The 26,874-nt window shown below is 40.0% G+C and overlaps 1 protein-coding gene and 2 pseudogenes across 15 annotated transcripts in view; 1 reads left to right on the top strand and 2 right to left on the bottom strand.

Annotated features, from left to right (window-relative positions):
- TFDP2 (transcription factor Dp-2) overlaps window positions 1-26,874 on the top strand; it is a 172,427-nt gene that overhangs the window by 128,725 nt on the left and 16,828 nt on the right. For 10 of the 13 annotated variants that reach the window (XM_079922942.1, XM_079922940.1, XM_079922936.1 and 7 more), the window contains 3 exons: window positions 13,971-14,133; window positions 20,239-20,385; window positions 23,156-23,224. In XM_079922942.1, coding sequence (XP_079779068.1) covers window positions 13,971-14,133; window positions 20,239-20,385; window positions 23,156-23,224 — 379 coding nt within the window. The remainder of the gene's footprint in view (window positions 1-13,970; window positions 14,134-20,238; window positions 20,386-23,155; window positions 23,225-26,874) is intronic. The other 3 variants (XM_079922941.1, XM_079922944.1, XM_079922938.1) reach the window with 1 other exon arrangement.
- LOC307187177 (large ribosomal subunit protein eL21-like) lies at window positions 430-2,842 on the bottom strand (annotated as a pseudogene). The gene has a single exon. The product of its transcript is annotated as a large ribosomal subunit protein eL21-like (transcript).
- LOC307186933 (protein FAM32A-like) lies at window positions 16,271-17,262 on the bottom strand (annotated as a pseudogene). Its single transcript has one exon. The product of its transcript is annotated as a protein FAM32A-like (transcript).

Below are 26,874 nucleotides of genomic sequence, written 5' to 3' on the forward strand. Positions count from 1 at the left end.
TTTTCATATCTTGTTTTCTTTTTATTGAAGTATAGCTGATTTATAATGTTGTGCTGATCTCTGCTGTACAGCAGAGTGACTCAGTTATACACGTATAGACATTCTCTTTTTTACATTCTTTTCCATTATGGTTTATCACAGAATATTGAATATAGTTCCCTGTGCTATACAGTAGGACCTTGTTGTTTATCCATCCTGTATATAATAGTTTACATCTGCTAATCCCAAACTCCCACTCCGTCCCTCTCCCACCCCCTCCCCCTTGGCAACTCTGTTCTCTATATCTGTGAGTCTGTTTCTGTTTTGTACATAGATTCATTTGTGCCATATTTCAGATTCCACATACAAGTGATACCATGTGGTATCTGTTTTTCTCTTTCTGATTTGCTTCACTTAGTATGATAATCTCTAGTTAGATCCATGTTGCTCTAAGTGGCATTATTTCATTCTTTTTTGTGGCTGAGTAGTATTCCATTGTATATATGTACCACATCTTTATCCATTCATCTGTTGCTGGACATTTAGATTGTTTCCATGTTTTGGCTATTGTGAATAGTGCTGCTGTGAACATAGGGGTGCATGTATCTTTTTGAATTATAGTTTTGTCTGGGTATATGCCCAGGAGTGGGATTGCTGGATCATATGGTAATTCTATTTTTAGTTTTCTGAGGAACCTCCATACTGTTCTCCATAGTGGCTGCGCCAGCTTACATTCCCACCAACAGTGCATGAGGGTTTTCTTTTCTCCACACCCTCTCTGGCATTTGCTATTTGTAGACTTTTTAATGATGGCCCTACTTTTTTAAAGATTTATTTATTATTTAATTTATTTATTTTTGGCTGTGTTGGGTCTTAGTTGTGGCACATGGGATCTTCACTGAGGCATGCGGGATCATTCCTTGTGGTGCGCGGGCTCTTCGTTTTGGCGCGCAGACTTCTCTCTAGTTGTAGTTTTCTCTTCTCTAGTTGTGGCATGCAGGTTCCAGGGTGCGTGGGCTCTGTAGTTGTGGCACACGGGCTTAGTTGCTCCGTGGCATGTGCGATCTTAGTTCCCTGACCAGGGATCGGACCTGCTTGCCCTGCATTATAAGGCAGATTCTTTACTACTGGACCACCAGGGAAGTCCCAGTGATGGCCATTCTGACTGGTGTGAGGTGGGTACCTTATTATTGTTTTGATTTGCATTTCTCTAATAATTAGTGATGTTGAACATCTTTTCTTGGGGCTACTGGCCATCTGTATGTCTTCTTTGGAGAAATGTCTATTAAGATCTTATGCCCATTTTTTGATTGGGTTGTTTGTTTTTTTGTTGTTGAGTTGTATGAGCTGTTTGTATTATTTTGGAAGTTAATCCCTTGTCTGTTGCATCATTTGCAAATATTTTCTCCCAGTCTGTAGGTTGTCTTTTTGTTTTTTTGTGTGTGTGTGTGGTTTCCTTTGCTGTGCAAAACCTTCTAAGTTTGATCAGATCCCATTTGTTTATTTTGTTTATATTTCTATTGCCTTGGGAGACTGACCTAAGGAAACATTGGTGTGATTTATGTCAGAGCATGTTTTGCCTATGCTCTCTTCTAGGAGTTTTATGGTGTCATGTCTTATGTTTAAGTCTTTAAACCATTTTGAATTTCTTTTGTGCATGATGTGAAGGTGTGTTCTAACTTTATTGATTTACATGCAGCTGTCCCAAGTCTTTTTTTTTATTTTACTAGTATAAATATCTTATAAATAATTTCTGGCAGTTTCTAACCAATGAAATATATTGCATAATAAACCACCTCACATCTTCCAGGAAGAAAAAAACACTAAATTTCAATAGTAATGACATCACCCACTGAATTAGGACACAATTGAAATTTGCTTTAAATATTTCTTTGGGGAAGGGGATACACACTTCTACTCAATTAAGAGAAACATTTTTACAGTTCGGAGGTCTTTTGTGTTTTTTTTTTTTTTTTTTTTTTTTATCATGCCATGAATTCATAGGGACTGGGTTCTGGCAGCTCAGACTCCTTTCCATTGGTTCTCACAAAGTGTGCATCTCTAGGTGGAGCAGGCTGGTGCTTCAATTGAACCCAAGTCCCTTTCTCTTTGGCTTTTTTCTTTTTCTGATCATTTTCCTTCACACATTTCAGGAAGCCATCTTAGCTCTTAGAGTGCCTAATTTGCTTCATAATCTCTTTGCAGGAGTCTTGCCTTTAACTTGTTTGTTTACAACAGTGCCAACAGCAGCTGGGTGACATTGTAGACTCTTCTGGTAGCATTTGTGGGGTGTTCCCTTTTGAACAGTGCCCATTCCCTTGATGTCTACAATATCATCTTTCTTGTAGATTGGCATATTTGTAGCCAAAGGAACAACTCCATGTTTTCTAAAAGGCCTAGAGAACATATAGCGGGTACTCCTCCATCCCTTTTGTGTTGATCATTTTGGTGAATTACTAGAAGATGGCATTCTTGCTGAAAGGAAGTCTAAATATGTTCCTTGAAAAACTCTATTCCGATCTTTTGGGTTGTTGTTGTTGTTTTTTCTATTGAGTTGTAAGAATTCTTTATGGATTATAGATACAAGACCCTTATCTGATACATGATTTGCAAAAATATTCTCCTATTCTATGGATTGTTTTTTCACCTACTTGAAGCACAGAAGTTTTAAATTTTGATTATGTTTATCTGTTGGGTTTTTTTTTCTTCTTGTGTTACTTATGCTTTTGGTGTCCTATCTTATTTAAAAAAAAAATTGTCAAATCCAAGATCACAAAGACTTAACGCTTATATTTTCTTCTAAGAGTTTTATGGCTTTGCTCTTACATTTAGATCTTTGATCCATCTTGAGTTAATTTTTGTCGCATGTGACATTATAAGGTTAATTTGTCTAATGTAACCCAAAAGCGTATAGAAGATACGTGAAAATGTAGACATTTATTTTTATAACATTTTTCAACCATTTAAATTTATAAAATAAGCCTGTTTTAAATTTATCATTTTAAATTATTAGCTAAATTAGAAAAGTTTAACTTTAAGTTTTTTTAAGTTTAACAAAGCTAAATTAACTTTGGGTTTTTTTGGCCGCACTGCGCAGCACATGCAACTTCCCCCACCAGGGATTGAACCTGCGTCCCCTGCAGTGGAAGCACGGAATCTTAACCACTAGACCGATAGGGAAGTCCTGAGTTATTTTGGTTTTAACCCTCATTTTGTGGTGGGGAAACAAGCATTCCTGAACTATTTTTGTCAAGAAAAGGCACATCTTTTCTGAATGTGGTGACAGTAGTAGTAAGCCAGATGTGACAATGGAAATAGTTTAAAGAATGAAGAACAATAAAGTTTGTTTTGCTCAGAAGCATGTTCCCTTGTATACTGAGTTTGGCTTTTTTCGAAATAATGATGAAATGCTAAAACCACAACATCTTATTTTATAGATATTCAGGCTCGTGAAACCATCAACACTTAAGCACAAAAGACAACAAAACATAAATAAGTTCAAAAGCAAAAAAACCACTGAGAAAATAAATAAGAAATTATTGTGCATCTGTTGCCACTAGCCATCTGCAGAACTTTTTCACCATCCCATACTGCCACTCCTTACTGATTAAGCAATAACTCCCCACTTTCTCCTCTTCCAGTCTGCGGTAACCATAGTTTTACTTTCTGTCTCTATAAATTTGACTATTTTAGGTGCCTCATATAAGAGGAATCATACAATGTTTACCCTTTTGTGTCTGGCTTATTTCACTTATCATGTCTTCAAGGTTCATTCATGTTGTATCAGAATTTCATTTTTTTAAAAGCTGAGGAATCTGTTATGTGCATTTACCACATTCTGTTTATTCATTCATCTATTGATAGATATTTGGGTTGTTTTCACCTTTTGGCTATTGTGAATATTGCTGGTATGAATGTGGGTATACAAACATCTGTTGGAGACCCTACTTTAAATTTCTTTGGGTATATACCCTAACGTGGAATTGCTGGATCATATGGTAATTATATGCTCAGTTTTTTGTGGAACTACCATAGTATTTTCTACAATGGCTGCACCGTTTTACATTCCCACCAGCAGTGCATGAAGGCTCCAACTTTTCCACATCCTCCCAACACTTAACTGTTTTTTGTTGTTGTTTTTAATAATAGCCATCCTAATGTGTGTGAGTGGTGTCTCATTGTGGTTTTGATTTGCATTTCCCTAGTGATTAGCGATGTTGATCGTCTTTTTATGTACTTACTGGCCATTTGTATATCTTCTTGGAAGAAACATCTTTTCAAGTCCTTTGTCCATTTTTGAGTTGAGTTGTTTTTGTTGTTGTTGAGTTCTTTATATAGCCTTTTACCTTTTAATGTTCTTTTACTAGAGGTGTTGTTCACTTAACTTTTAAAGAAGTGGTTTATAGAATTGGTCGCAGAACCAAATCTCCTATCTGTGTACTGCAGGTATTAGCTATTCTAAATTCTGTTGAATTTTAATGTAGACATTGATTGGGTTTTGGCATGCTGCTCCACCAGCCTTCCAAAGATCAGGCTTAATTTCTTTTTTCAAAAAAGTTAATTAACTAATTTATTTATTTTTGGCTGCGTTGGGTCTTCGTTGCTGCGTGTGGGCTTTCTCTGGTTGCGGCGAGTGGGGTCTACTCTTCGTTGCGGTGCGCAGGCTTCTCATTGCGGTGGCTTCGCTTGTTGCGGAGCACAGGCTCTAGGTGCGCGGGCTTCAGTAGTTGTGGCACGTGGGCTCAGTAGTTGTGGCTCGTGGGCTCTAGAGCGTAGGCTCAGTAGTTGTGGCGCACGGGCTTAGTTGCTCTACGGCATGTGGGATCTTCCTGGACCAGTTTTATATGTGATGTATGATTTAATCCTCACAGCAAGATGGGTATTTATGTCTGTATTTTTCAGATCAACGAAAACTGTGGGATCAGAGTTAAATGAAGTAAACTGCTGAAAATATATAGTTAATAAATAGTTTACCAGTGTTGATACTTAGCCACAGCTTTCTTCAAGTCTATCAATTCGTACACTGACCTAACCGTATAAAACTCATACTGTAGTCTTATATCTGTGTTTCGAGAATATGTTCATAAGCATTTAATAGTTGTTAAAAATCTAGTTATTCCTATCTAGTTTCTTCCTTTAAATATTATCCAGGTATGACTGTAGAGGGCGAATTAGTCAAGTGATCCCCCCAAAACTACTGTATGATTGTCTTATTACTCTCTTTTTAAAAAAGACCTAGAATTATATGAAAAACAACAACCCTGCTTCATCCCTGGCTTTTAAAAAGTATGTAAACACTGAGTTAAGGATTTTATTTACTTTAAGCCATTGTCCAATTCTTAACATAAATGTAAAATCCCACACACAACGTATTTCTTTCAAAATAACTCCTGTCTCTAGCAATTCTTAAGTATTTTGTTACCTAACTTGCACTAATTACGTAAATTTAGGTGTGACTAGCCATTTATGTCTGAATACACTAAACTCTAAGGACAGATCAGCATAGAGTGGGTTGTGTGGGGAAATGTATGTAGCAGACAGGAATTGATGAATTCTTTTGAGAAATGAAATTACTTAGTCCAATGACTGGTACACACTTAAATTCAGGGAGTGTATGCTCTTTACTACCATTAGCACCAGGTTATTAGGGTTATGTAGAAAGGTCACCAGGATGGCCATGTGGAGGAGGGATTGAAAGCCCTCGCCTCTACGCAGCACAAAGGAAAAGAGTTATATGGCTCCAGTTATATTCTTTTTTTTTCCTTTTTAAAAAAAAAAACTTATTGAAATACAGTTGATTTACAGTATTAGTTTCAGGTGTACAGCAGAGTGATTCAATTATATATTGTTTGTGTCTGTATATATATATATATTTTTTTCAGATTCTTTTCCCTTATAGGTTATTATAAGATATTGAGTATGGTTCCCTGTGCTATACAGTAGGTTCTTGTTAGTTATCTATTTTATATATAGTAGTGTGTATATTCTAACCCCAAACTCCTAGTTTATCCTCCTTCCCTCACGCTTTCCCCTTCAGGAACCATAAGTTTGTTTTCTATGTCTGTGAGTATATTTCTGTTTTGTAAAAATAAGTTAATTTGTATCATTTTTAAAAATATTCTGCATATAAGCAATATCATATGATATTTGTCTTTCTCTTTCTGACTTCACTTAGTATGATAATCTCTTGGTCCATCCATGTTGTTTTAAGTGGCATTATTTCGTTCTTTTTTATGTCTAGTTATATTCTGAGAGAGATTATGAGGGCCTGAACTTACGGCAGTGGGAACAGAGAGAAGAGGTTGAATTTAAGAGCTCTTTAGGACAAGACTTAGATTAGATTTGACAGAATTAGACTGATTAGATAGAAAGGGAGATTAGGATGAATCTGTTGTTTCTGGCTCGGGTGATTGGGTGGATGGTGCCGTCACTCACCTAGATGAGAACTGGAGTAGGTTCAGGAGTTATGGATTGGACATGTTGAGTTCTCCTTTGTATTAATACGGTATTGTGATGTATAAGGACCCCTTCCTGAGAAGGCTGGGCTGAGTGGAGGAAACTGAGCCTAAGGACTAAATCTATGTAAATAACCGAGGATATGCTAGAACCATTATTTTTCTCTTCTTTTTTAAAAAACTCTTTATTTTGGAGAAATTTAAATATAGAAGTACATGATTCATATTATGAGCCTCCTATGTACCCGTCTCTGAACTTAAGCAATAATGGTGTATCTTGTTTTGTATATACCCCTTCTACATTATTTTATTTATTTTTTATTTTTGGCTGTGTCAGGTCTGAGTTGCGGCACACAGGAACTTTTGTTGCCGTGTGCGGGCTCTTCGTAGCAGTGCGTGGGTTTCTCTCTAGTTGTGGTGCATGGGCTCCAGAGCACACGGGCTCAGTGGTTGCGGTGCACAGCTCTCTAGTTGTGGTGTGCAGCCTCCAGAGCACATGGGCTCTGTAGTTGTGGCACGCAGGCTCTCTAGTTGTGGTGTATGGGCTTAGTTGCCCCACAGCATGTGGGATCTTAGTTCCCTGACCAGGGATCGAGCCCACGTCGCCTGCATTGGAAGATGGATTCTTAACCACTGGACCACCAGGGAAGTCCCTATCCCTTCTATATTATTTTAAAGCAAATCCAGGACATCCTATCATCTTCATCGTATCTCAGTATTTATTTCTAAAAAGACTCATTTTTAAACATATCATTATTATACCTAAGAAAATTAGCAGTAATTCCTTAATATCAAATATCTAGTAAGCATTCAGATTTCGAGTTGTTTCAAATGTCATGTTTTGTTTGTTTGCTTTTCTTAAAATTTTGTCAAATAAAATACAGATACAGAAGATCACCAAAAAGCAAATGTATAACTAATGAGTTACTCTAAGGCAAACACTCTTGTAACCATCACCAGATGAGGAAGTAGAACCCCAGAAGCCCCTCCATATGCCCCCATCCCCTCTCTCCCCTATAAATAACCATTACCCTGATTTTTATAGTTATCACTTTCTTGCATGTTTAATTAGTTTTATCACCTAAATGTGCATCCTTTGGAACATTTTAGTCTTGCTCACTAAAAACAAAAGTTGATTGTGTTTTATATATAGAATTTTCCTCTGTCCCATTATTTTCCTATACTTTAGTTGTGGAAGGAACTAGGCCATTTGACCTATCAAATTTCCCACAGTCTAGATTTCGCTGGTTGCACACTCACGTGCATCTCAGTATGTTTCTCTGTTCCCTGTATTTCTGTAGTTTGGCAGTAAGATTCAGAGGCTTTATTAGACTGACGTTCGATCCTTTGGCTGGAATATAGATAGTGGTGTGTTCTTCCGTTAAAAGGCACATAACATTTGATTATCTCTCTTTGTATGATGTGAACACCACTGATGCTTAATGCTTGTATCTGTTCATTCATGGTGTGTGGCTGTTAGTGTTATTCTGTCACTTCTACTTCATTTACTACAGGCACTACTTTTATATAAAGACTCTTTTCCTCTTCTACAGTTTGTTTACCTGAAGGGACAGTTTATATAGGAAAGCAGAATAAAGCTTGATCCCCTCCCTTTACTGACCAGTTTTCAAGATGATGAGTTTGTTTCTGTCTTCCTCCAAAGGTGAACAAGTCTTCCCTTTAAAAAATATCATTATAGGGACTTCCCTGGTGGTCCAGTGGTTAAGACTCTGTGCTCCCAATGCAGGGGGCACAGGTTCGATCCCTGACTGGGGAACTAAGGTCCCGCATGCCACACAATGTGGCCTAAAAATATCATTATAAGGCTTCCCTGGTGGCGCAGTGGTTGAGAGTCTGCCTGCCGATGCAGGGGACGCGGGTTGGTGCCCCGGTCCGGGAAGATCCCACATGCCGCGGAGCGGCTGGGCCCGTGAGCCATGGCCGCTGAGCCTGTGCGTCCGGAGCCTGTGCTCCGCAACGGGAGAGGCCACAACAGTGAGAGGCCCGTGTACCGCAAAAAAAAAAAAAAAATCATTATAAACTCATGAATGTAAACGTATTTGATGGGTTTCATACAATGCAATTGTCACTATTAAAACTTAAATTGTCCCGTCTTAGGTCTGTGGGAGCCTCTTCTATAATACTTGACTCATAAGTCCTTTTGATATGACCCTAGATGACTTTGATAGCTTGTTTGTTATCTGGTGTGGCAAGATGTTCCAAGTTCATCTTGTCCATTTCCTGCCCTGTACATGGAATCAGCCATTTCTGTAAGAAGCTCTGGTTTCCTTTAGGGTGAATTATATGTCAAGCTCCAGTTAGGGGCTAAGGATGCTCTCTGCTACCAGGTTGGTCATATTTTCTAGTCCTTTTAAATGGAGAGAGCTAAGATGCACACCCACAAAGATACAGTACTTCATGAGTTCATATTGATATTTCCAATTCAAATCTTATTAAACCTCTTCTCCATTACATCCCAATCCTCTTTTTTCCATTCCAAGAATCTTGATCTTTAAGGATGTTGGGGATGAGATGTTAGAATTAATGTATATGGTAATTACTTGTTGACTTTATCCCATAGTACATGCTCAATAGTCCCAAATAATAATACTAATATAATCATTAACATGATTATTGAAAACATTAAAAAAAATTTTTACATATGCTCTCTCCATTCTCTTCCCATTTTTCTAATGGTCATACATAATTGTCCCACAGTATTTGAGCATTTGCCTATTTAAATACTATACTCTCTGCCTCTTAGCCCTCATTTTGTCTCACGTCTACAGGTAACTGTACATAAACACTCACAAGGCCTTTATGTCAATGTTTCTTTAGTCATTCTGATTGTCTAAGTCAGTTATGCTGGATACAAAAATCCTTGTCTCATACTTTCTTTCAAATTCTTAAATACATTAATTTTCTTCTAATGTAACAATTTGCTGTTGAAAAATAGGATACTCTCTTTTTCTAGATACCTAAAAAGTTCTTCTTTGAAATACAGCAGTTTTACTAGAATGTTTTGGTGTTTGTCATTCTAGGCTGATAGTCTCTTTTTCCTTTTATTTCATGAACACTTTCTTGACTTACTTAGCATTTAGTATTTATTCTGTTCCCTTGCCTTGATTTTCTTCTTCGATACTCTTATTGTCTATATATTCTTCGCCTCCCTCCAATATTTCTAATTTTCTCCTGAATATCACTCGTGGGAGTCATACGGGCTAGATTGTTGCAACCTCTTCAGTCTTTGTTGGCAGCCTCTTGCACTCAGCTGGTACTGAGAGGTCAGACTCCTTCTCATTTCAACTGCTGCTCTCAAATTGGCCTGTTGTGCTTTCTAGCAAATTCTTGTTGCCTATTTTGGGCTTATTCTGTTCTGAGTTCCATTAAATGCAGCCTCATTGAATATCCCTTTTTCTGCCCACGCAGACACTACTGTGTAAGCCTTTTGGCTATTGGTAGTTTGTATTCTGGCATTTGTTGAAGGTACTTTGTCATCTAGTTTTGTTGTAAATGTTGTCAAGGGGTTTAGGTTTTGCTGCCTAGTCGTTCCATCTGTTTTTATGTGGGGATTTGGAGAGTTTGAGAACTACGCTGCTACTGCTGTGTTCCCAGACTCCCCCGTAACTGGGGTGTGTGTGTGTGTGTGTTTACAGTCTGTATGAATCAGAATTTAAATAAATTGATGTCTTTTATAATCTGTAGATTCCCCCTCTGTATGTCTCTCACTCTTTCGCTCCTCTTTTCCCTTACAAATTATTAGTTGAAGAAACTCCATTATATGTCCTGAAGAGGAATCCTAAAGATTTTGCGTATCGCATCTCTCTTGTATAGTTTAACGTGTTCTTCTGTCCTCGGTATTTCCTTCAAACTGGTAGGTGGAGCTGGAGTCTTGAACAGATTCAGCTTCCATCATAGGTTGTACATTCAAAAAACAAACAAAACACTGGATGGGCCAACTCAAGGAAAGCAAACTACAGAAACAGAAGCACTCCATTTGCAAAGTTGACATTGAAGAATAGGCAGTTCCATAGAAACAGAAAATAGAATAGTGGTTGCCAGGTACAGGGGGCAGGGAGGCTGAGGAGTGACTGCTCATGGGTACAGAGTTTCCTTTTAGGATGAAGAAATTAGGTTGTGGTGATGGTTGCACAACTTCTGAAAACCACTGAATTGTATACTTTAAAAAGATGAAGTTCATGGTACGTAAATGGTATTTCAATAAAGCTGTCATCTTGTAAAAGGAAGTTAGATTTGAAAAGGAAGAGGGTTACCTAATTCTCTGAGACTGGTAGGAAGGAGAGTTGGCATGGGTACACGTGCTGATAAGTTTGTAAGTGACCTCTCCCACTAGCTGTAGACTAATATATTCAACTATCTATTGAATACACCCATTTGGATGTTCTATAGGCATGTCAAACTCAACATCATTGCTGCCCGATAGAATGTGATACAAGCCACATGTAAGTTTTAATTTTCCAGCAGCCAATTTAAAAAGTAGATGGAGGGCTTCCCTGGTGGCGCAGTGGTTGAGAGTCCGCTTGCCGATGCAGGGGACACGGGTTCGTGCCCCGGTCCGGGAAGATCCCACATGCCACGGAGCGGCTGGGCCCGTGAGCCATGGCTGCTGAGCCTGCACGTCCGGAGCCTGTGCTCCGCAACGGGAGAGGCCACAACGGTGAGAGGCCCGCGTACCACCAAAAAAAAAAAAAAAGTAGATGGAAGTATGTGAAATTGATTATATATCTTTTATTTAATCTAGTATATCTAAAATAATATATTTCAGCATGTAGTTATAAAAATTATACATGAGCTCTTTTACCTTCATTTCTCATGAAGGTCTTTGAAATGCAGTGTGTATTTCACACTGACAGCATACCCAATTCAGACTTGGCACATTCCAGGTGTTCAATAGACACATGTGGGTTACACCTAGAGTACTGGACAGTGCAAATGAGAAGGTTTAAAATGGAATTCATGAATTCATTCCTGTCTCCTTGATCTCAGTAAATGACCCCTCCTTTTAAGGATCATTGTCCTATTTCTTCTTCCTTACAATCCACATCGATCAATCATTTAGTTCCATTGATTTTTTTTTTTTTTTTTTTTTGGCTGCGTTGGGTCTTCGTTGCTGTGCGCGGGCTTTCTCTAGTTGCGGTGAGCGGGGCACTACTCTTTGTTGCGGTGCACGGGCTTCTCATTGCGGTGGCTTCTCTTGTTGTGGAGCACGGGCTCTAGGCACGTGGGCTTTAGTAGTTGTGCCTCCCGGGCTCAGTAGTTGCAGAGTGTGGGCTCTAGGGCATGCGGGCTTCAGTAGTTTGGCGTGCAGGCTCAGTAGTTGTGGCTCATGGGCTTAGTTGCTCCGCAGTATGTGGGATCTTGCTGGACCAGGGATCGAACCTGTGTCTCCTGCATTGGCAGGCAGATTGTTAACCACTGCGCCACCAGGGAAGTCCTCCACTGGTTTTTATCTTTAACATTTTTGCAAATCCATCTCTTCTTATCCGGTCCTACCAGTTTCCTGAAATTCAGCACTGCTTGCCTGGGCTATTACAGTAGCCTCTCAACAGGTCTTCCTGTTTCTGTTTCTGCCCTTCATAAGTTACTCTGCTGCCAGAATCTCTGCCTCACTGATAATTTCACCAGGCCACTCCCCCACTCAATACCATTTAGTGGCATCCCAGTATTTCAATAGTAGTCTGTGACCACAGTGAGTACTACACAGATGATTGGGAGTGTGGGAAAAAGAAAGTAGACATCTGTCCTTATTCTTTTGAAAAGTACATTTAGCATATATTTCTTAATGGACATAACACAGTAGAACATGTAAATAACTTATAAACGAATATAATTATACTGATGGAATATGATAAAGTCTAGGTTCCTTTGCATAGCAAACTCCCCATTTCCCCTTTCCCTCCAGCCTCTGGCAGGCACCATTCTACTCTCCGCTTCTGTGAGTTTGACTATTTCAGATCCCTCATGTGAGTGGAATCATGCAATGTTTGTCCTTCTGTGACTGGCTCATTTCACTTAGCATGATGTCCTCCAGGTTCATCCATGTTGTCACATATGGCAGGGTTTTATTCTTTTTCAAGACTGAATAATATTCCAGTGTGTATGTGTGTATATATATATATACATACACCCCCCCATATTTTCTTTATCCATTCATCCATCTATGAGTTTTCCATATCTTGACTATTGTGAATAAAGCTGCAATGAACATGACCGATATATCTCTTTGAGATCCTGATTTCAATTCTTTTGGGTATATACCCAGAAATGGGATTGCTGGATTATATGGTAGTTCCATTTTTAATTTTTTGAGGAACCTCCATATTTTTTTTCCATAGCAGCTGTACCATTTTTACATTCCCACCAGCAATGTGCAAGGGTTCTATTGTAATTTCTCTACACTCTCACCAACACTTGTTATCTTTTTTTTTTTAATAATAGTCGTCCTGACAGGTGTGAGATCATATGTCATTGTGGTTTTGATTTGTGTTTCTCTTACGATTAGTGATGTTGAACACCTTTTCATATAGCTGTTGGCCATTTGTATGTTTTCTTTGGAGAAATGTCTATTCATGTCCTTTGCCTATTTTTTTAATTGTGTTATTTGTTTTGCTATTGAGTCGTAGATGTTTCTTAGATATTTTAGATATTAACCACTTACTACATAAAGGGTTTGCAAATATTTTCTCCCATTCCATGGATTTCCTTTTCATTTTGTTGAATGTTTTCACTGATTCTTACTCCAGGAAGACTTCCTCCAGTTAGACTAGATATCCCTCTTCCCAATTCCCATAGAACATTGTGAATAACTCTGACTTGGCACTTACGTTATTATATTAGAATTATCTGTCATTATATGTCTGTTTTGTCTCTCTTCCGGCCTCAAGACTCATTGAGGGAAAGGATTTTGCCTCGGTTATCATTTTTGTACTTATAGTCCCTAATACAGTTCCTATTATATAATTGGTACTCAGATATTAGTAGAACTAAACTGCGCCCCTGAAATTTTAATGATTAAGTTATCAAAGGTTAGACCTAGGCATTAACCTAACTTAAGGTAACCGAAGATGTAGATTCGTTATTAATACCAATGACCTCTGATTGAAAATTGAGTAGATAACTGAACCTGAGAACAGTGGTATTTTTAATTTTAGGTGGAAAAAAAAAAGCTGCACCATATATAGAATAAAAAATGATAAGTATTGAGAATATAAACTCTGCAAGTGCAGAGTTTTTGTCTGTTGTTTTCACGGATCTTCTCCCAATGTGTAAAACAGTCCCTGGCACATAATAATAAGTAACTGGTCAGTAAATATTTATTGAATAAATGAGTGGGCATAGAAAAGCACTCTAGCTTTACACTTTATTAGGCTTTTAAGGCAAAAATTAAGTTTAAAACATTTCCTTATCTCTAATTCAATGAAAAATTGATCAAATTCCTGTCTTCTCACATTATTTTACGTTTTGTAAAGGAAATCTCTAAAGTATAATGGAGTATAATTTTTTTTTCTCTTTTAGCAAACGAAGCAAAAAAGGAGATAAAAATGGAAAAGGCTTGAGACATTTTTCAATGAAAGTGTGTGAGAAAGTTCAGCGGAAAGGCACAACATCATATAATGAAGTAGCTGATGAGCTGGTGTCCGAGTTCACCAATTCCAATAACCATCTGGCAGCCGATTCGGTAGGTAGATCATGCACTTGACATTGACTGTGATGAGTGATGCAGCGGTGTCCCTCTCTGGGTTGTCTGTGTCAATTCGGGGATTCGGACAAGCTAGGGAATCCCCAACTCCTCCTTTACTTGAGGGTTTCATAATTGTCTTGGGGAATTTTGTTGTTTTGATTTTTTGTTGTTTTGTCTTAGAAGGAATTCTTTTACTATTTATTTAAACATAAAGATGGACAAGTATTTTTTAAATGTCTTTGGGGGTTATTGAAGAAACATACTTTGTAAAAACATGCTTTTTATATTTGAATGACTTCAAATACATTGCTGAGCCTTTTAGTGTTTCTTCCATGTCTAAGTCAATAAGAAAATTGTATCTCGTTTTTAATTGAAAAAATACTACATGAACATGTTTATAAAAATTCACTTGTACCGAAGAGTATGTAATAAAAAATCTCTCCTCTACCACAGACCCTAATCTGCCTCCCCAAAGGCACTCTTCACTATTACCAGATTCCCGAGTATCATTGCAGACATTCTATATGCATATATATATAATAAAATTTATTTCTTTTATTATTGTAAACACAAATGTGATTATGCTTTTGTATGCTTCATTTTATTTTAGTCATTTATTTTTAAAATTTATTTATTTATTTTTGGTTGCGTTGGGTCTTCGTTGCTGTGCGTGGGCTTTCTCTAGTTGTGAGCGGGAGCTACTCTTCGTTGCAGTGCGCGGGCTTCTCATTGTGGTGGCTTCTCTTGTTGTGGAGCATGGGCTCTAGGCGTGTGGGCTTCAGTAGTTGTGGCACACGGGCTAAGTAGTTGTGGCGCACAGGCTTAGTTGCTACACGGCATGTGGGATCTTCCCAGCCCAGGGCTCGAACCTGTGTCCCCTGCATTGACAGGCGGATTCTTAAGCACTGTGCCGCCAGGAAAGCCTGCATGCTTCAGTTTTAATTTTATTTTCTTAGCAATATTTATCTTAGAGCCTCTTTTTTTAGCACGTATAAATCATTCTCACTTTTTAAAAATGGAGATAAAATTACATGCAGGGAGGGAAATACACATGTCTTAAGTGTGCAATTAAATTATTTTTTCCTTATCTGTTGGGGAATAATTTACATACAATAAGATGTATTCATTTCAAGTGTAAAATTCAGTGAGTTTTGACACTTGTATGCACCTGTGTCATCACCACCATAATCAAGGCACAAAACATTTACATCACTCCCAAAAGGTTCTTCCTGCCTTTGTCATCCATCCCTCCCTCTCCCTCTATCTCCAGGCAACTGCTGATATGCTTTTTATCATTATAAATCAGTTTGCATTTTATTTAAATGTAGTCATACTATAGGTATTCCACAACAGTATTAAGTAATAGTAGTAACTGTAGTCATTTTGAGTCTTTAATTCTTGACAGTAGAAATATTTGTAGTTTTGCAACCTTAATTATGATAAAGGTTTTATTTTGAGATGATAGTAACCATAACTTAATTTTTTAATGAATGTTTATTTCTTTTTTCTTAATTAAAACAATTAGGAATGGATGCTGAGTTTAATCAAACTCTGGATAGTTTCCTGGAATTTTAGGATTTTTACACTGGTATTAATGAATGAGATTGGTGAGGGTTGTTTTTACTTTTGTTTTTACCATCTTTGCTGTTTTTTTTAATAACTTTTTTCCCTTTATTCTGCAGTTCACATGAGTCCCAGACTGGTTTCTCTTCTGGCTTTGTTATTCTTTCAGTGTCTTTGTCAATACAGACATTTCTCCCAGTAGCGTATGCAGTTTGATCCCTATCCAGTGAGTACACGTAGGCCTTCAAAGTTCCTGGTTCTCCAGCATCAGAACCTGGGTCCTCCTTTTTGACTGCACCCATGTCTGTCGGTGCTGGGACTCTGCCGCCTTGGTCCCATCACCCTTGAGGTATCCTTAGGCCAGGAACGCCAAACACATTAACGTGCCAAGTCTGAATAAATACGGGAACTACGTCGATCTTAGCGTTGAGAGTAGGGAGGCAAACTGTGTCTGAGTTCTGTTACAAAGAATGCTGTACGCGATTAGCAGTGTCTGCCTTGGCAACACTCACTAGACATGTCGGGAATGGAGTATTGGGAGGAGAGGCTACGAGCTGGCCCAGATTCAGAAAGGGACAAGGGGTATATTCCATTGTCACCTTAGGTAGTTGTTCTGCTGCCCAGGCTGCGTTGTCTCACGGGCCAGGTGGCTGGGGAGGGTGACTGAAGGCTCCCCAGGCTCTTGGTGGAAGAGCAGAAGCCCCAAGCTAGAGGGAGCTTGGCAGGGCAGCCCATGCAGGGCCCGAAGGGGGTGTACATGCTGCAGGCTGCCCTGGCATCAGCTCCTTGTCCTCTGGAGTCAGCCTCACGCAGGCAAAGGCAGCTGGATGGCTGTCAAAGAGGCAGATGCAGCTCAGGGGTGAAAACACTCTTCCATGGCACTTACCCAGAAACAACCTTAATCTCTGGATAAACTTGCAAAAATTCCCATTCCAAACTAAAATGGTTTACCTCCTGTGTGCTACCAAGAAATCAAAATAGAATAAAAGGACAGTCTTACTTTAATCAAGTCCGGAATGAGGGCACACTGCTTTGAAAAGCACTGTCTCAGCAGAAGACACAAGGGTGTGTGTAAAAGAATGTTTCTGGAAAATACCAAAGGCACCAAACATACCCCCAGCTTTGCCTTCTGCTTCCCTTCCGTGCCACCCCATACCCTGGGGCAGGGAAGCTACTTTTCCCAGCTGACGCTGGGCATGTCACAGTGCTCCGTGAGCGTGTCCAGGTCTGTGTTGAGTCCTCTGCTCTCGGTTTGTGGGTTTGGGATGCTTTCTTCAGGGTCCTCTCCATTTGCTGCATCTCCTCCAAGGCCACCTGGGCCGAGGTCCACATTTCCAGGCCACACCTCTTCTCCTTGTTCTTTGTGCTCATTCCCATCGCTTCCAGGCGTTTTGCCTTGTCTTTGTCCTTTTTCTTCTGCTTGGTCATGCTGAGCTCTGCCACACCTTTCAGCTTCAAGGGCCCCTTTTGGACCTGCTCGCAGGCCTCCATGGCGCCCGACTGCAGTTCGGTACCATCTTCGCAATTTTGATTAGTAGTGTTATGCTGGCTTTATAAAATGAATTTAGAGGTTTTCTCTTTCTCTTTACTCTATCACAGATTTAATGGCATTGGATGTCTAGTTCTGTTCCCTGAAATTTTGTAGAAATCACCTGAGATGCCATCTAGGCCTGGTGACTTGGTGGGGGGTAGAGTTTAGATAGCTTTTTCCATTTCTTTTTTGGTGATTAGTCTGTTTACAATTGCTTTCTCCATTAAGAGTCAGTTTGGTATTTTATGTTTTCTTAGAATATCCTCCATTTCATCCATGCTCTCAAAATTATTTGCAATTATATTTCCAAAATTAAAAAAACCCAAACATCTCTTAGATTTGTTTGTATCGACCTCCTGTTTTGCAGTTGATTTCTGTTTTTATCTGTATTTAATAGTCTGTTCTCTTTCCTGAAGTTACTTTTGTTATTTCTCTACCCTGCAGACTATGATGTATACTTTATTTACTTTTATTATCTTTGTTTAGTAATGAAAGTCTTTGTGGCTGTGACTTTTCCATTTATTTATGTATGTATGTATGTATGTATGTATGTGGCTGCATTGGGTCTTAGTTGTGGCACGTGGGATCTTCGTTGTGGCATGCGGGGTCTTTCGTTGCAGTGCACAGGCTCTTCATTGTGGCATGCTGGCTTCTCTCTAGTTGTGGCACGCAGGCTCCAGAGTGCGTGGGCTCAGTAGTTGCGGTGTGTGGGCTTAGTTGCCCTGCGGCATGTGGGCTCTTCGTTCCCTGACCAGAGATCGAACCCTGCATCCTCTGCATTGGGAGGCCGATTCTTAACCACTGGACCACCAGGGAAGTCCCGACTTTTCCTCTTGTGCATGGCTTTAGCCATATCCCATTGATTCCGATATGTTATTCTTTAGATATTCTATAACTTTGGTTTTAGTTTCCTCTTTGACCTAAGAATTGCATTAGAAAAGTTTCTTGTAGTTCCAGATGGTAGGAATTTTTGTTCATTGTCATGAATTTTTACCTTTATTACCTATGATCAGAAGTTGTGATTTGAACTTTTTCCTTTTTGGGGGGATTGCTTTGAGATTTTTCTTGTGAGCCATTATGTGGTGATCTCTTTTTCCTTTAATTTCCCTGGGCACTTGAAAAAAAAAGTGTATGACATTCTGATTTTCAGTGAGCTTCAGAGTTCTCTAAATGGTCTCCCAGCCCCCGTGTGACCCGGCCCAGCATTACCTCTCATCTCCTACTATCCACTCCCTCAGTTACTACACTCCAGCCACACATTTCGTGGATATGCTCCTAATCAAGCCATTGCACTTGCTGTTTCCTTTGCCTGGAATACTCTTTGCTAGGGGTACATATGGTTTCCCTCTCCTCTCCACCGAATCTTCACTCAGGTGTCACTACGATGAGGCATTTCTTCCCAGCACTTCTCAACATCTAACATACATACATTTTTACTAACTACCCACCTCACTCCCGAATATAAGCAAGGGTTGGGTTTTTTTTTCTGTTTATTCACTGCTTTTTTTTTTTTTCTGATAATTTGGAAGGTTTGTAGTCTGTAGTTCTTTAATTTTTTTTTTTTACAACTTTAAGTAACTTCAGTATTTTATTTCTTAAGTTATCACCTACAGACCAGTATCTGTTGATTATGGAGGGAAAAATAGATCAATATGCCTATTATTTACTCCCATCTCCCAGTTTTCCCCTCTGCCACAGGATTCGGATTGATTAGTGGCAGTTGTTAAAAGACTATTATTATTATTGTTGTTTTTATGACTTTAAATGAATATATTGTGCCAAAATTGTTACTTAGTTCCTCTGCTTTGAATTCATGCCCCTTCCAGTATCAAAGAGGAGGAGATCAGCAGACTTCCTTTGCTGCCTCCTTCTGATATTTGTGGTTTTATTATTATTATTTCTACAGTGTCAGGATTTCTAATATTTACATTCAGTTCTATAACTTAAATCTCCCATTTATTTAAGTTTAGTTCTATATTTAACTTGATTCAGTGCTCCACCATCCTTTATTTTCATGGATTGATTGGATTTGGTTCATATGACCCACCTGTGCACAGTGAGATAAGGGGCTTTTCCACAATGTAAGTTAACACAGTTTCCTTCATTAAGAAAGTCTTGCTAACCGCCCCTCCCCCCCCCCAAAAAGTCAGCTGAACTAAACAGTGTGTATAGTGATCTGTGTGATTATATTTTGGTGCAAGTTCACTATTTCCATTGTATATTAGTAATAGTTCACAGATCAGCACTAGTGCATGGACCACATTTTGAGAAGCACGTTTACTAGAGCTTAAAACATGGATCCTTGGGCTTCCCTGGTGGTGCAGTGGTTGAGAGCCCGCCTGCCGATGCAGGGGACACGGGTTCGTGCCCCGGTCCGGGAAGATCCCACATGCCGCGGAGTGGCTGGGCCCGTGAGCCATGGCCACTGAGCCTGCGCGTCCGGAGCCTGTGCTCCGCAACGGGAGAGGCCACAACAGTGAGAGGCCCGCGTACGGCAAAAACAAAAACGCAAAAAAACATGGATCCTTGACTTTTCAAAGTCTGATATCCTCCTAGGCACTGCAAGGCCTTAGCCACTTTAACTTCCTTATGCCTTTCTCATATATATACTATTATTGTCATGTATATTAGTTCTATATATATTCTAGACTCTACAAGATATTATGTTTTATACAGTGAGTATTGAGATTTACCTTTAGAGTTGGTCTTCATTCCATCCTACATCTCCAAGCTCCCATCTTAGATTATCTTTCTTTTACCTAAAGAAGGCCCTTTAGTATTGTTTAATTTAGATCTGTTGGTAACATAATCTTTATTTTTAAGATTGTTTTATGTTTTAGATTGCTTGAAAGTATCTAGTTCATCTTTACTTTTGAAGGATACTTTCACTGGGTGTGCAGTTCTTTCAGGTCTTTGAAGATACTATAATAATACTAATTAAATATTCTAATATCCTGTGACTGTATCTTAACCTTTAAAATTTATCACTCAATAAAAATATTTTTTAGCAGGCTTATGACCAGAAGAACATTAGGCGAAGAGTTTATGATGCTTTAAATGTGCTAATGGCAATGAACATAATTTCAAAGGAGAAAAAAGAAATCAAGTGGATCGGCTTGCCTACCAATTCTGCTCAGGAATGTCAGAACCTGGAGGTAAGTGAGGAAAATCTGTTTACAGATAGTAGTTTGCTTTCTTTTACATCAGAGACATTTTAATTTAGAGATGTAATCACATAGTATTAAAATATTCCTAATTGTTCGTTCATGTATATTGTGCCTTTTTTTAGCAGATTCTTCTATGTAGAACTTTAGAACTGGAAGGAGATTTAGAGAGGTCTAGTCTGACTCATGTCCTGATGAAACCGAGGGACAGAGAAATTAAATGACTTGATTTTTACTGTTTCTTGGAGATCTTTATTTTATTCTAATTTCATTCTGAGCAGTCTACTAATAAATGTTTGGTGACTCGTGTGATAGAAATGCTATCTTATTTGATGAAATGCTGTATCCATCCAAAAAAATGGATCAAGTTGGCTGTTTATTTCTTGTATTTAACCTTTGACTCTAGAATCTGCAACAGAATGGTATGGTATTTCATTTAAATCCTTATTGGAATGTTCAGCTTACACGAATTTTTGGATGATGTATGCCAAAACATTGTTTATTCTGTTAGGTTTAATCATTAGACAAAATCTTTCCTAAGTGAGCATGTGTCCTGACATACTATTTCTAAATTGATTTGACATAATTTTACTGTCGTGGCCATGAAAGGTAATAGACCAAGGCTGAGTACAGCTTTAGAGGTGAATATGGTTGATTTTGTGGGTTTTTTCCGTCCCTTTTTCCCTCCAGCAAATCAAAAAATTTTGGTATTATTAGACTTGTGGATGGAGGGAGAAACCAGGCAGTCATCAGAAGTTCTAGAATAATGTTCTTCATGTGCTACGGTGGATATGTCCTTTTTTCTCCTCCTGATAGAGTGAAATTTGAGGGTTATATTAATTACCAGTAAGATTAAGCCGATAGCAAAGACTCAGTAAGCAGTAATCTGTTAGCATCTACCATGTGCTTAAACAAAGATTATACGAGACAAAATCTCTGACCCCAAGGAGCTTTCATACTAATTGAGGAGAGCAGAAATGTAAAAGGAGTTAACCAGAAATGTGATGACACCTGTGAAAGAAGTATGTACAGATTCTCTGGAAAGGTAGCTAAGGGAGGGCTTTACCAAGAAAAAGAAATCCCTGTGCTCAGTCCTGAGGGAGGGGTAGGAGTTTGCCAAGTGGTTTAGGGCAGGGAGGGCTCTCCAGGCAGAGGCACCGCCTGGGCTGAGGCAGGCTGAAGAGGGCGTGCCCGCCGTGGGTGTGGCCAGGGTACAGGCGAGGAGAGAGGGCATAGGTTTCTGAGTGCTAAAGCAGTAGGGACCTGATCCTATAAACAACCGAAGCTGCTGGAGAATGATAAGGACGAGAGCTGAGGGCATGTGTTCTAAAGGGTCACTCTACTAGTGGGTTGGAATTGAACTGACAGGAAGGTGAGGAGGGAAGGTGAGGGCGGGTGGGTTGGAGAGGGGCTGAGTTCTGGCTGTGGCGGTGAGGCTGCAGAAGTGTTTTAGAGGCAGCGTCAGTACAGCTTGGCCTGGCTGGGTGCAGAGCATGAGGGGCAGGTGGGGGCTGCCCTGTCACAGCCTCAGACACAGGGGGAACCCCCTGCAGCATCTTTTCAAATGGGGGAGAGCACAGATTCTACAGTGGGTCTTCAGTGTTTTAGGACTCAAGTGTGGTAGTGGTTAGAAGGCACCATGAGAGAAACTCGCTGCAGACTAGATGGGGAGCAAACAAGAAAGACGCTGCTTAGTTCCCTGGCAGTTCAGTGGTCAGGACTCAGCGCTCTCACTGCTGTGGTCCCGGCTTTCATCCCTGGTTGGGGAACTAAGATCCTGCAAGCCACGCGGTGCAACCCAAACAAACAAACAAACAAAACATATTTATGGGACTTCCCTGGTGGTCCAGTGGTTAAGACTCCGCGCTTCTGGTTGGGGAACTAAGATCCTGCATGCCGCAAGGCGCAGCCCACAAAAAAAGAAAAAGAAATACGCTGCTGGAGTAGATAAGAAAGATGTCTTATTAGATGACGTTGGCTTTTGCCCAAAGACACAGTGAGGAATTCATCTACGGGAAATTCAGACCCCAATATATGTTTTCTAGGTAGCTGTGAGAGTGAGGAAAATAATAGTTATTTGAAGCTGGGAAATATGTCCCATAAGCATGTTTCTTACAACAAGTAGGGATTTCGTATTGAATATGTAGCCTCTCTGTATTAGCAGCTGTGCCTGTTTAAAAGGCAGTTAAACGGAGATCTTAAATGAGATCTTACCTCATTCTTGGCAGTTCATAGAGCAAAGGAATTAATAATAGGGTCTCTGAAACCAGGTGGCTTAGGTTCAAATCCTGGCTGTTGCCACTCACCAGCTGTGTGACCTTGGGCAGTTACTTAACCCTCTCTGTGCCTCCATTTCCTTACTGCAGAAGGGGTAACAGCAGTACTTACCTCTAGGGTTTTGTGAAGACGAATTAAGAGAACATGTGTCCAGGGCTCAGCTGAGTGCTGGCAAGTAGAGTAGGTACTCACCACGTGTTAGCTGCTACTCTGATAAGTACTTCTGTAATAAATAGCAACAGGTACTGCAAAGCGAGTGTTCACTCAGGGGATGGTTGTCATCATGGCAGTTGCCACAGTTCTGCTGTCTTGCCTGCGTGCTCACCCAAACCCAGAAGGTGCGATTTGCCTTTACTTATGTTCGTTAAAACGGGTTGAGTGTCTCTAAGGAAAATTCTCGATATCTCAGAACTGGGACCTGAAAAGCAAGCAGTACTTTCTACTCTGCATATGTTCATGCTATTTTGTTACCTGTGTTTTAAAGATCGAGAAGCAGAGGCGGATAGAACGGATAAAGCAGAAGCGGGCCCAGCTTCAGGAACTTCTCCTGCAGGTAAAAAAGCGGGGGTGTGTTTCGTTACCTTCCCTGCCTGTACTCTGCCTCTCCCCTTACTTGCTTTGAGTCAGCGTTTTCTGCTTTGGGTGCCTTTGAGAATCTGGTGGGGCCCTGCTAGGGCAGCCGCTGCCACGCCCGAGCTCATCACCGTGCTCACGACCTGCCCGCCCCACCGACATCAGGGGGCCTCACAGCAGCTCTAACGTGGAACATATTATGCAACAGTTTACTTTTGACTCTTACCCTTACTCTGAACAGAAATTATTTTAGCCCTTATTTGGAACATCAAGGAATAAGGCTAGTTAAATTTTAGGCGCCTTGAGTAAAACAATCTAATCCACCTGTAATACTTATTATCTGTAAGTGACATTATAACATAAAAAGCTTTGTGAAATACCAAAACTGAAGATGCATTTCTGTTTAGGAAAATTAAACTTTATAGTGTAATGAGGATCCCTGTATTTATGCTTTTTTTTGATAACTGTCTAGAATCTGGGTAATTTAAAAAAATATCGTAGAGGCCTTGTATAAAATCATGTGAGGTCAAATCACAGGGTAGATGGACCTTTTTTTTTTCTATTTTTGGTAATTGTCAGTTGGTGTAAAAATTCACTTTGAGCAGTACAGCGAGTCATTTTCAGTCCAATCAGAAAAACTTTGTAAAATGAGCCAGCGAGTCTTTATACTTTTGTTTTTAATCAGCAAATTATCTTTATATGAAAAGCTTTCAACCAATCATGAAATCGATGTGGATTTGAACAACCATAGGTCCTATTTCACTTTTGGTGTAATCTACTTTTCAGAAATAAAGGAAGCAATAAATTACCAAATAATTGTAACATTTTTTTCCCCCCTAAAATACTCACTTTGTCTCATGGACAGAATAGGTTAAGTATTCCTACATGTTCCAGATTTTTGTTTTTCACTTTCTAGACGTGTATTTCTTTGTTCGTTTTTCACATTTTACGTACACATCAGAGAGGAAGGAGAAAACCGCTAGCCCTTCCACAGCTGTGCGTGGTCTGGGAAGGAAGGAGGGGAGGAAGCGGGGCAGGGGAGACGGGACAGAGGCTCCCGCGACGCAGGCAGCCCCGCCAAGATGTTCCCTCCTCATTAGGCACCGCCTTCTCGCTACCCTGTGTCTGCAGCTCACACTGGCCCCTATGGGAACTACCTCTGGAGCAGGCGTCTTACGTATTTTTCATACTGGATTTCCAAAGTAGGCTTTGTTGGAAGAGAGCATTCTGCAGCTTAAAAGAAAAACAAAACTTGAAAGCTGACAGTTTATTCCTGTGCTGCTCCCCGTACAGCTCTGCCTGCTGAGAGACCTAGCCTGCCTCGCCGCCACCTTCCCCGGCTGCCTCTCTGTCGTCCCTGTCCCTGCAGCATCTGCAGTATTTCCCTCCCCACTCACAGACCCTGAAACCCTGTGCTAGGCCTTCCTCACATTTCCTCAAAACCCTCATGGAACATTTTGGAGCTTGATTTTTGGCATATGTTATTATAAAAACCTGTTTATCAGTATGCCTGTAATTATCTGTTTATCAGAAAGACTTGCGCTGGGCAAAATCGCCCTCATGTATGTGGTGCTTTCCCATCCCTAGATGGCCAGCACAGAGGATGAACTGGAATATGTTTTCCCCTGTTTATCTTTATACAATGAACATTGCTTTTTTTTTTTTTTTTTAAAAGTCCTGAGTTTCTTTTCCTCTGCTGTCTCTCAAAGTAAATGTTTATGGAAGATTTCAACCCAGGCACAACCTAGCTGTCAACATTTATAAAAGCAAGTCTCTCTAAACATTAAAGTGAAACCCCAAGTATAACTTCTAATCTCCTGGTAGACATATAGCTTATTTCTTCCTCGTAAAATTAAGCAAGTTGTCCCTAAACAGGAAAAATTTGCCTCGCTGCGGCTAAGCTAGCTTAATTTTTTTAACAAGGTCACAGCTGCTGACGTCACGTGACCCAGGTCACTTTTACTTACATGGCACCCTTTCGTCCTTGGTGATGTGGGAGAGGAATGGTGTGAGTAGCTTCTGCCTACAGATAATCTAGATGCCCTGCTTTTGTCTGTATCATTGTCCCTTCCAGCCAGTAAATCTCTTCCAGAGCTACTAATGCAGGGCAAAATGAATGAATACACCTGAAGCTGCTTAGCCTCTGAAATAGATGTTAATGAGCCCGGAAAAGAACGAAAGGCTGAAGGAAATCAAAGGGCAAAAAATAAGGAACTCAGTCCAAAACAAATGGGAAATGATTTTTCTTTTTTACTATCCAAATAACTTTATATCTGTATTCACAGTGCTTTGCACAAGAAAAATCTTTTTTTTGTTTTTTTTTTGCGGTACGTGGTCCTCTTACTGTTGTGGCCTCTCCTGTTGCGGAGCACAGGCTCCGGACGCGCAGGCTCAGCGGCCATGGCTCACGGGCCCAGCCGCTCCGCAGCATGTGGGATCCTCCCGGACCGGGGCACGAACCCGTGTCCCCTGCATCGGCAGGCGGACTCTCAACCACTGCGCCACCTGGGAAGCTCAAGAAAAATCTTCGATGCTATTAAATGTACACAGTATTTAACAATGAATCATACATATATAAGAACTTTTACTTACCGCTGTTTATATGCCACCCTCTACCGAGGCCCTCCCATGGCACTAGGACCACAAAGCTAGGAAAAGTATGGGGGTGTCTCCAAGATGCTTTTTCTAGAAGAGTAAGGAAGCTAGGCAGAAGTATTCAAACGTATAATTCTTTTTCCCAGTTTTACAGTTTCAGCATATTTTTCCTCTATTAAGTGAACTAAGCATTGAATATAAAATAGCCTTAGTTCGTTAGCAGCAGAAAAGAACAAATTAATAAGTATGACTTAAGTAATGTTTGGTAATGAATGGTGTTGACAGTGATGGTTCTGGACACACTGTCAGGGCTAGAATAAATTGGTTTCCCTTCTGTTTTGTGCATTTTAAAAGAGTAAATGTTTACTTTCTAGGGAGATAGCACCCAGCCATTTTAAGATGACAGTAATCTTAATCAAGCTTCAGTTAAGGCCCAGCACCTAAAATAAACACTCGTAGGATAAGGTTGCTAAAACATAGAAAATAATTTAAATGCGTCACTACTGGGTGAGAAGAGGGAACACGCTGATGGAAGGGTTGAAAGGCTGTGACTTTAGGAGCTTTTTAAGCCAGTATCTGTTCCACAAGCAGATGAAAGACTTTGGCTGCGTAAGGTCTTTCTAGCTGTGGAATTCTGAGATACGTTTGCCTTATTTAAAGGGGGGTGAGGGGCTTCCCTGGTGGCACAGTGGTTGAGAATCCACCTGCCAATGCAGGGGACACGGGTTCGAGCCCTGGTCCGGGAAGATCCCACATGCCGCAGAGCAACTAAGCCCATGCACCACAACTACTGAGCCTGTGCTCTAGAGTCCGCGAACCACAACTACTGAGCCCACGTGCCGCAACTACTGAAGCCCGTGCGCCTAAAGCCCATGCTCTGCAACAAGAGAAGCCACCACAATGAGAAGCCCATGCACTGCAATGAAGACCCAACACAGCCAAAATTAAATAAATAAAATAAAATTTTTAAATAAAATAAAAGGGTGTGGCAGGGTCTCTTTCTTTGACTTTTGATTAATGGTTATAACTTAAAAG

Source organism: Stenella coeruleoalba (genome assembly GCF_951394435.1).
Source record: "Stenella coeruleoalba genome assembly, chromosome: 5".
NCBI classification, from domain to species: domain Eukaryota; kingdom Metazoa; phylum Chordata; class Mammalia; order Artiodactyla; family Delphinidae; genus Stenella; species Stenella coeruleoalba.